Raw genomic sequence first — 11137 nt, forward strand, 5'->3', positions numbered from 1 at the left:
AGAGTCCATAATCCATAATAACACTTCCTCCAGTGAAAAAGTGTTCTAGTCTGAATCAGGAGAGAAATCTGCACAGATCAAGCCAAAACAGCTCTAAACTTTTAAGATTTTGGCTTCACAAGACATTAACTGATGGACTGGAGTGCTGTGGATTATTTGTGGATTATTGTGATGTTTTTATTCCAGCCGTCGTACTTCCAGACCACTGCACATGACAGCTTTTAAACGTTTGGCCCGAGAGACTCTGGTTTGCATTAAGAGATGATGAGAAAAAAAGGCAATCTGAAATTAGACAGTCTGATTGACACGATGGGGGACTCTAGTGGCTAGTGAAGCAACAGCATCCCTAAGAACAGATTCATTTAAACAGCTCAACTGAATCCCAGCATGCACCTCTGCAGAGCTGGCAAACACGCACATCATCTTCATGCAGAACACTTGTGAAGCTTTAGATGATCGGTTTGGTTACTACAACACTGGGTCCTGTGCACTTCAAGGTCCGAATGTTAGGAAACAAAAGCAACACATGCAAAAAAAGAAGCAAATGAAATAAACGCAGCCGTGACGTTGACCTCTGAACCCCGTTGGTCTCTCTGCATCGTTCGGCGGTACTGGGTTTGTCAGGTCCAGTGTCTGATCTCAGTCCAGCGGCGTGGGGTCGGCGATGGGCATGGTGTGCAGGACCTCGTCCAGCAGCTGCAGCGCGCGGTGCAGGTGGATCTCGATCCAGCAGGGCGTCTCTTTGATGCTCTGTCGGGGGTAATCGGGACCCCAGCCCTTGACGAAGCTCATGCGCAGGATGCAGAGCCGGCGGAGGTCGTCCACACCGATGCCAGCGGCCGCAGACAAACCTACACGAGCGATTGACATCGAGTGAGTCCATGATAACACGTGACCACATCATGCACTTTACACCGAAACAGATTCAGAACTATGGAAGCTGGATTCCACCATGCAATTAAAAAGTACAAAGGTGATTGCGCATTTTTTTTATTTTTAATTCTGAGAAAAAAGTAAAAAATTGCAAGATGTAAACTTTTATAAAAACACAATTCTGAGGAAAAAAGTCAGAACGGAGAGAGATAAATTCACAACATAACAAAAAACAAGATTTTAAAGATAAGTTGCAAGTCACTTTTTTTTTTTTTTTAATCTGTCAAAAAAGATGATATAAACTCATTATTCTGAGAAAAATAAACATTGCGATATGTAAGCTAAGAATTCTGGGGGGGCCAGAATTGTAATTAGGGGGGGTAATTATCAATTTGAGATATAAATTCAAGATTTAAAAATAAATAATAAAAAAATAGCAATAATTTCAAATGCATAACTTGCAATTGCTAAATATAAACTTGCAATTCTGCAGGAAAAAGTCAGTAAATTGTGAGATAAAAACGCGCAACTGCAAGAAAACAGTCAGAGTTCCATTCAAAGTCTCAATTTCCTTTATTTTCTTTATTCCGTGGCAGAAACAAGCTTCCGTACATAATACTACTGCAGCAGAAATCAGTCTGGAAGACTCTGACATTACTACAGAGCCACACTTGTTTAGGCAGCTACTTTGTTTTAAAACAACACCAATGTCTATGCTATTAAAATCTGCAATTTAAAGAGTTTTTCAAAATGAGCTTTCATGATGTGTGTAATGTGAATGCAAACAGTGTGCAAAGTTGTAAAGCTAAAAGTGCATCATAAATAAAGTTAGTCTCTCTCTCTCTCAAAAAAAAAAATAAATAAAATAAAAAGAGTCGACTCTTAACCGCTGAAACGAGTCGTTTGTATTTTCCGCGATCCAAAGATGAAAGCAAAAATGCCATCAAAACTTGTCTGAGGATTGTCAGCTGCCTCCAGATTAGGCTTGCTGCGATAGACAGTGTTTTCAGTTACCTACCGCGGCATTTATTACGGCATTATTATTTATCACGTGAGGAGAGCGAGTCCAGCTGACTGACGAGAGTGAGCTGAGAAAGACAAGACCATGGCAGAAGATTGTTTAGAAAGGAAATGCAAAGGCGCCTGTTTGGCAATATTTTAGATTTTGAAAAGCCTATTGACTGGAAGTTTATTTAAACATTCGTTTCTTATTTATTTGGTTCCATAGTGTTTGCTAATTACTTTATTTAAACTTTGTGTATTTTATTTTACATCAAGGTGTACATGCCGTGCCTCCAAGCTTTCTTATTCGTTTTGCTAATAAACGTTCTGTGTTTCTGATTTATTTGGTTCCACAGTGTTTGCTGATTTTCAGTTTTATATACCCATTTAAACTTTGTGTAGCCTAAGTAATTTGTTATTTTATTAGGCATATATGGTGTATTTTTATTCGTTTTGTTAATAAAAGTTCTATGAGTTTGACGTTGTTGTTGCTTGAATTCGAAAGTGAAAGTAAAATGCGCACGGCACTTTTACAAGCGAAGAAAAGAGGGAAACTCAAACGAACTAACAGGTTCGAGACTATATGACTGTATTTCCAAGTATGGCAAACTTCAGGAGTGTGAACATTAGGAGCACTTACTGATAGCAGGAGCGATTCCTCCCACGGATCCGGGGCCGGGGATGTTTCCGGCCACCGCTGCTGCTTGAGCGGCCGCCGCTGCTTGTGCCGTCGCCGCCTGCTGCTGCATCTGTCTGTGGCACTGACGCAGATCAAACACCTGCAGGACAGAGCAGGAGCTGCGGCTTCAACTTCAGATGCGCAATGTCAAGTGTGTTCGTGTTAGTATATACACATATATAACCTTTTCACAAACTGATACACAAGTTAAAGAAACTACTACATCTCTATAATGTAATGGCTTAAAAAAGCTTAGCTTACTGATCTTGGATCCACAAGTAAAAAACATAATTTTTGAGTTTAAAGAACTTGTTAAGATTGAGGAAGGCACAGACCCTTTTTAACGGATAATCTGATACCAGTGTCAGTACTGTTAACTAAATCCGAAACTAAAAAAAACATTCAAAATTAGTTACTTGAAATAAAATATATTATTTCAGTTTGTTTATTTTAAAAATGTCTGAATTTAATTTTGTTCAACTTGATGTACTAAAGACACTAAAATTAACATTATTAAAAGCTATATACATATATTTACAAATATAAAGAATAAAAGTAATAAAAAACATCAAAATAATAAAAATTACAAAAACAGACAAAATTACTAGAACTTAAACTTAAATTAAAAAAAAATATATACAGTATATGGCAACCCGCTTCAGGACTTCAGAGAAAGTTTAATTTATGGAAAGACATTTAGTATACTTGATACAATTATATTAATATTATAATTATTCAAGGCAAATTGTGAGATAAAAACGCGCAACTGCAAGAAAACAGTCAGAGTTCCATTCAAAGTCTCAATTTCCTTTATTTTCTTTATTCCGTGGCAGAAACAAGCTTCCGACAGCAGAAATCAGTCTGGAAGACTCTGACATTACTACAGAGCCACACTTGTTTAGGCAGCTACTTTGTTTTAAAACAACACCAATGTCTATGCTATTAAAATCTGCAATTTAAAGAGTTTTTCAAAATGAGCTTTCATGATGTGTGTAATGTGAATGCAAACAGTGTGCAAAGTTGTAAAGCTAAAAGTGCATCATAAATAAAGTTAGTCTCTCTCTCTCTCAAAAAAAAAAATAAATAAAATAAAAAGAGTCGACTCTTAACCGCTGAAACGAGTCGTTTGTATTTTCCGCGATCCAAAGATGAAAGCAAAAATGCCATCAAAACTTGTCTGAGGATTGTCAGCTGCCTCCAGATTAGGCTTGCTGCGATAGACAGTGTTTTCAGTTACCTACCGCGGCATTTATTACGGCATTATTATTTATCACGTGAGGAGAGCGAGTCCAGCTGACTGACGAGAGTGAGCTGAGAAAGACAAGACCATGGCAGAAGATTGTTTAGAAAGGAAATGCAAAGGCGCCTGTTTGGCGACATAAAATGATCTTTAACTCAAAATTAAATAAAAAAACAGAACCTTAAACTTATTTCAGCTGGTCAGGTCTTAATTTCATTTAGTTCAACTTGATGCTAAAGTAACTAAAAATATATGTGTGTCCCTGCAGCACAAAAGCAGTGTTGAGTCGCTGGGGGATATTTGTAGCAATAGCCAACAATACATTGTATGGGTCACAATTATACATTTCTCTTTTATGCCAAAAATCATTAGGATATTAAGTAAAGATCATGTTCCATCAAGATATTTTATACATTTCCTACCATAAATATATCAAAACTTAATGTTTGATTAGTAATATGCATTGCTAAGAACTTCATTTGAACAACTTTAAAGATGATTTTCTCAATATTTAGATTTTTTTGCACCCTCAGATTCCAGATTTTCAAATAGTTGCATCTCGGCCAAATATTGTCCTATCCTAACAAACATTTAATTTTTCAAAATCCTAAACCTCTCTGTCAAGCTTGACATCCCTCTCGTTCTAACCTTGATGTATGCGCTGGGGTAGATCTTGTGCACGGCGTCTCCAGGAGCGCGGCCAGCTTCACGATCCAAGTAGTAGCTCTGGACGAAGACGGCGTGATCGCTCAGACAGCGAACCCAAACATCGCCTTCGCCTTTACACTCCAGCTGGACGCCCTTCCCGATGTGCAGTCTGAAAACAGGCAAGTACCAGATGAAGTGCTTCTTATTCTTACCCAAAAATACTAAATGGAAGAAAGAGTTAAAACTGAACACAATCTTGCTACTCAAGCTGTGTATGAACATTTATATATATATATATATTTATTTGCTTCTTCTCCATTTTGCATTTACTTGTACTTTTACTTTCAATACTTAAGTACGTTTAAGATTTAAAAAATACTTTTCGTACTTAAGTACAATAAATATCACATACTTTAAGACTGTTACTCGAGTAATATTCTAAACGGTGACTTCAAGTCATTTTCTGGTAAGATATCTGTATTTTTACTTGAGTATGGCTTTCAGGTACTTTACACACCACTGAAAGTATTTAAGCTTAAAATAATTAAGACATGCTTTATTCAATATATACATGTTTTGTAGATAATCATAAGTGTATATGTTATCCCTTGTTGCATATGCTACTGTTGAGGAAAACTCCAGACAACTGTTACAGCAAAAATAAATACATATTGAAATTGGTTTATGTACTAATATCTCACTACATACAAATTAGAAGTTGATCAATATTATTTTGCTGGTACGATAATGACACGTTTAACCTCTTGTCACCCGTCCCCTCTGAAGTTTACTTCACTAGATTACAATTAAATCATAATCTAATCATGACAAGCTATATATCGTTGGAAAGGTCTAAGACTTCAGGCATTGCATTACCATGAAAATGGTACATCAAAATCATGTTACAAAATGTTTTCATTCATGAATGATAAAAATGTAAGTTTGGATAGTGCACTTTCACGTCTGTGTTTAAAAATGTGAGTGACAGTTAAAGGGTTAAAGAAAGCAATAAACAAAACAAAAATATGTATATATATATAAAACTTGATAATGTTCTTTGTCTCCTTTCTGTGATGGGTGGCGATTATTAAAATCCATTTAACTTTTCCCCAAATTCCATTATATTTATGTCTTCAAATTCTATTTTAATACAATTTTTCCCCCGTTTATTATTTTTGGACTCCATTTAAATTCAATTTTAAAAATAAAAAAACATGTATAGTTAATTGAAATCATCAAACATACTATTTAACTAATAAATTAGTTAAAAGTTTAATTAAAAAAAGAAATTTTTAGAGCCTTATGAATACTTTTTTTCTCTCTTCAAATTCAGTTTTATTTTTACCAAATTCTGTGTTTTCCGTTTAAATTTTCCTGGATTCCATTTGAATGGTTTAATTGAATTTAAATAATCAAAAATCATGTGTGCAACGAATTGAATTCATAAAAAAAACAACTTGATTTTTTCCCCCCCTCTGTATTAAATTATTATTTTTTTTAACAGTAATAGCACCCTATAACTGTTTAGTTTTTTTTTTGTATTTAACAATAATAGGGCCCTATAAACTGTTTGTTTTTTTTTCCAGAAAATCTGTGCCTTTATTTTTTTGTATTAAAATTTTTCCGAATTGTAATGTTTCCTAATATAGTCACTCTGCTTTTGTGTCTAACAACAGGCTTTAGACGTGACGCCGCAGCCTCTTGCACCTTCTTCATTATAACATCCAGAAGGCCGTTTGTGAAGCTCTAGACTGGAGCTCAGTGTGTTTCTATGCTATGTTCCGGCTGAGGTGAGACACTCACAGTAGTGTGCTGGATGGGTCATGGGCGGGTGATGCTGTAGATGGCCGTTCTGATGGTGAGGCACAGTGGGGGTGAAGTTACTGTTCCTCGTCCAGCTGGAGCTGGTGTCTGTGGACAGAAGAGCAGAGAGTGCACGTCTGACACCGGACATCAGGTTTACTCGTGCTCTGGATACTGAATGCAGGAGATGCTGAAAAGCTTTCGGACTCTAGGTGGAGCTGCTGGGTGGAGGTTCACTGATGGCTTACTGTGATGGTACGTGGAGGGCTGGCCGGGGGGGAAGCCATTCTGCTGTGAGCCCTGCCCCGTCCCCGAGGCAATCTGCAGCAGACCATCGCTGCTGTGGCTTCCTGAGAGAACGCTATTGGGCTGAGCTGGGGAGAGAGGGCGGCATGCGGGTCAAAGACGGTAAGATGTCCGCATCATTAAATGTCCATAGAAAGCACATTAAATGTAAGTGCAGTGTCTACTTTTAAGGTTCCAAATAAACAAAATGTCAAAATTTGGTTGAAATAATGTTACATTGTCGTTCAGTGCAACACAATATTTATGTAAAAATTCAAACATGCTTATTCTGCTGTGTACATATTAAAATATATAAAATGATAAGGGAGCATATTAAATTTAATTGTGTTTTAAAGGAGTAAAAAAATCTTACTGACAAATGGGCAAAACTTAGGATAGTGGCAAAATTAAAAAGTGTAAACTAATTAGTACTTGGGGTTAAAGTAATTAGTCGTTTAATGTGTCATAAATTGATTTTTGTGGTAAATATGCCTGACACGATTGTTACACTGAATGACATTTTTCTGGGTCTCTTCTGTAAATTAGGGGAAAAAAATGTATGATATTTATTTTTTGCTCAGAAAAACAAAAACAAAATTGCAATTAAATTAAACAGAAAACTTTTTAAATTTTTTGGGGGAAAACAACAACAATTTAAAGCAGTATTACACTTATTGTTTTTATGCTTAAACCCTTTTTCGTCTTTGACCCGTGCACACATCAGCACACACCACAAGCGTGCATCACTGTACGAGCGATTTAATATCACGGCATCGATACAAATCATAATATATAGCGATGCACTAAAATCCTGCCAACTGAAACCGTTTTGGAGAGCTAAAATCAGGTTTAATTGCATGCACACAACGTGGATAAACTACAACAGGTAAACAAGCCAGCTGTGTGAACGCTAGGACTGAATTCATGTAGATTTGTCATTCTGATGAAGCGAGATCTTTTAGTCTGTGCTGTTTTCTGTTGATGCATTAACAAAACTTCACTCAACATTAATTACTGCATGCCTACCATCAAATTATCGCATTAAGCTTTGTGCTTTTTCACTTTTGATATGAAACACACAAGAAACAAAATAAATGTGGTTTTGTCGCTCTTTAATGTGAAATAATGAAACATTTAAAACAAATTAATGAAATGTGCAAATGTGTTGATGTAAAAATGTGAAATTTTAATTTTATATAGAACTAATTTTTTATTTGGGTGTTAAATTATATTTAATCAAAATATATCCAATTAATAAATACATTTTGTTTTCGGTTTTTGGCTAAATGGATGTGTTTTATGTTATTATATTATATTGTTACATACATACGGTTAGGTTTAATTAAAATGTAAATGTACATAATTTAGTATAACACATACACAAAAACACTACATACTCATATTTTAATCTTAACCTAATGTATGTTTGAATAAATCTGTCGTGAACAAGTTTTATTACAGCCACTGTTAAATGCTTCAACAACAGTATTTCAATTAATTAAAATATCATTAAAAAGCTGATATAAAAACTGAATGAATTGAATATTAATTAAACTTAGTTTTTTAGCTAAACCAAAACTTTAATGACAGCTTTCTGCGTTTTTGATTATGGTGCATCACTAATAATAGTTGTTTTTTGATGCATAGATGCATTTGGTGCATTTATGTTTTATACCTTACAACATATATATATATATATATATATCTATATTCGGTAGCAACGAGAAGCTCACGAGTTCGATTCCCAGGGATTGCATGAACTGATCAAATGTATGCCTTCAGTGCAGTGTAAATGCACAGAAATACATTTGCATATGTGACCCTGGACCACAAAACCAGTCATAAGGGTCAATTTTTCGAAATTGAGATTTATGCATCATCTGAAAGCTGAACGAATAAGCTTTCCATTGATGTATGGTTTGTTAGGATAGAACAATATTTGAAAATCTGGAATCTGAGGGTGCAAAAAAATCTAAATATTGAGAACATCATCTTTAAAGTTGTTCAAATGAAGTTTGTAGCAATGCATATTACTAATCAAAAATGAAGTTTTGATATATTTACGGTAGGACATTTACTAAATATCTTCATGGAACATGATCTTTACTTAATATCCTAATGATTTTTGGCATAAAAGAAAAATCTATAATTGTGACCCATACAATGTATTGTTGGCTATTGCTACAAATATCCCCCAGCGACTGGTTTTGTGCTCCAGAGTCACATATGGATTTGCACATTCACATCTACAGGAAGCTGCTCAACACGTCCCACTCAGTGTTTTCGCATTAGCTCGTTTCCGTGTCGTTCTGGTGTGTAAATAACGTAAAGGTACAAACGCTACAGCAGAAGCTCTACGGTGCCCAGCCCTATTAAACACCAATCGAGAATACAACGCTTCCACAAACGAGAAAGCTTTTCAGCATGGCCTATGCGTTTGAGGATACGGGGGAGGGACTGTGTCGTGTCGTACTTGCGGATCCCACCGCGATGCTGGAGAAGGCGGAGGTGGAGGCCGAGCCGCTGCCCTCTGCTGGCGGGAGCATGACGGGCGTGTTGAAGGGCTCCGGGGCCATCGGTCGAGAGGGAGGGTGTTGAATCGTCTGCATGTGTCCCTCAGAGCTGGGAAGAGACTGCTGGCCTTCATAATCATACTCATCCTTCACCATCAGACCCGACGGACCTGCAAACAATCACGTAGACATACACATTACAGCACGCCAAAATGAACCCGCATCTGATGCATCTGGATGCTAAAAACGGTCACCGATGGTCATTTCAGACGGGAGGCAAGTCATTACATGCTGACTGCACTTTTTTGACTCTTTAGGAGAATTCACAACAGTATGAATTTCTTTGACTCTTCAAATTGAATTTTCGTCAGTTTTCATCAACAACATTTTTTCCAGAGACAAAAATGAGACGATAACTAAAAAAAAATTAAAAATTTTAAATGACAGAATTTATAACAAAAATCTATTGACCTTTGCATCGACGAATAAAAGCGAAGTTCTTATCGCACTTGAATGGGCAAATGCACACACAATTATGTTGAAATGTCAGTTTTGGTGAGTATTCACGTAAACACAGTCGGTTATGTCTTAAATGAACATGAACAGTTGGGTTATTAGAATATCGGATGTGTCAGTAAATTGGATCAGTGCAAAAAAAACACACAATTTTGGGTCTTAAAGTGACAGCAGTCTAATAAACCTGCTATACACACACGCACGCATATATGTATAGTATTTATATATACATATTTGTGTATATACAGTGCTTAGTAAGGTTGTAATATAAGGTTCGTACCACACCTGCCCTAAACTAACAGTATTGGTGATTACCAAAATCATTTTTTATGTTTCTGTAATGGTAAATCCTCCAGTGCGTGAAAGCTCTTAAGTCACAGTACTGATTCTAATGCTAAAATATAATTGCTGTATCCATGAATTCTCAAATTTACGGTTTTATAATTTTTTTTATTCAGATGCCCAATCACAGTCAATACAGTTTGTGCTTAATTTTATTAAAGAGAAAACAAATATTTTAGGAATCTGTCAAAAACAGTTTAAAACTAAAAACTGTATTGTCATTTATTAGGCAAATAGCTAATTGAAACAACTAAATAGTTTTTATTCACACATAACAACCAAAAAATGTAATATTTTGCATGGCCTTTAGCCTTGATAACAGCTTGCATTCTTGCTGCACTGGTTTTATGTACTTTTCCACAGTCACTGTTGTTGACTTTAATTGGGCATCTGAATTAAATAATAATAATAAAGTGCTTTACTATTTTTTCTGCCTTTCTTGTTAAACAGTCAATTAGAAAATTCATGGGTAACAACAGTAATTATATTAGGGCAGCAGCAGCACAAACCTTACTTTGGGTGGTGATGATGGTCTAATAAATTTGTTAAGCACTGTATATTTGTATGTAAATTAAAAATGGGTTTATATACATAATAGTAGGTCTTAAAGTGACAGCAGCCTAATACATCTGCTACTGTCTGTGCCCTTAAAGGGACATTTCCCCCAAAAATAAAAATTCAGTCATCATTTGCTCTCCCTCATGTTGTTCCAAACCCGTACGCATGTCTTTATAGATATTTATAGATACAGTAGATGATCCCCATTGACTCCCATAGTATGGGGAAAAAACTACTATGGAAGTCAATAGTGACCATCACCTGCTTGGTTACCAACTTTCTTCAAAATATCTTTTTTATGTTCCACACAAGATAGAAGCTCATACAGGTTTGGAACAACATGAGGGCAGGTAAATTTTCATTTCTGGGTGAATTATCCCTTTTAATTTGGAAAACCAATTATTTTTCAATAGAATATCACTCACCAGAGCCTGACAGTGTGAGTCCGGATAAGTCTGGAAGAAAACACAGGATAAGTTGGCTTAAATCGAGGCCATCGTGAATGAGCTTCACGCTATTAAAATGAACATCAAACGGACCTATTCCTGGAGACACGACTCTCTCGTAATGGTAAGGGTTCACACACACGCTGTCACACTTCAGGTCAAAGGCAAACTGGCAGTACTTGACTTGTTTCAACTCGTTCTTATGAAGGTCCGGCCATCGCCATAACCGTGC

The 11137-nt window shown here is 36.1% G+C and overlaps 1 protein-coding gene across 1 annotated transcript in view; it reads right to left on the reverse strand.

Moving 5' to 3' along the window:
• Window positions 1-116: 116 nt before the first annotated feature.
• Window positions 117-11137, reverse strand: part of LOC107570722 (mothers against decapentaplegic homolog 4-like) — a 17404-nt gene continuing 6383 nt past the window's right edge. Inside the window, exons 5-11 of the mRNA XM_016256984.1 lie at window positions 9004-9213; window positions 6494-6619; window positions 6218-6353; window positions 5014-5088; window positions 4443-4611; window positions 2516-2654; window positions 117-851 (exon numbers count right to left, since the gene is read on the reverse strand). Coding sequence (XP_016112470.1) covers window positions 640-851; window positions 2516-2654; window positions 4443-4611; window positions 5014-5088; window positions 6218-6353; window positions 6494-6619; window positions 9004-9213 — 1067 coding nt within the window. The 3' untranslated portion in view covers window positions 117-639. The remainder of the gene's footprint in view (window positions 852-2515; window positions 2655-4442; window positions 4612-5013; window positions 5089-6217; window positions 6354-6493; window positions 6620-9003; window positions 9214-11137) is intronic.

The sequence above is a fragment of the Sinocyclocheilus grahami genome, unplaced genomic scaffold, assembly GCF_001515645.1.
Source record: "Sinocyclocheilus grahami isolate Dianchi unplaced genomic scaffold, SAMN03320097.WGS_v1.1 scaffold1497.1, whole genome shotgun sequence".
Classification (NCBI taxonomy): domain Eukaryota; kingdom Metazoa; phylum Chordata; class Actinopteri; order Cypriniformes; family Cyprinidae; genus Sinocyclocheilus; species Sinocyclocheilus grahami.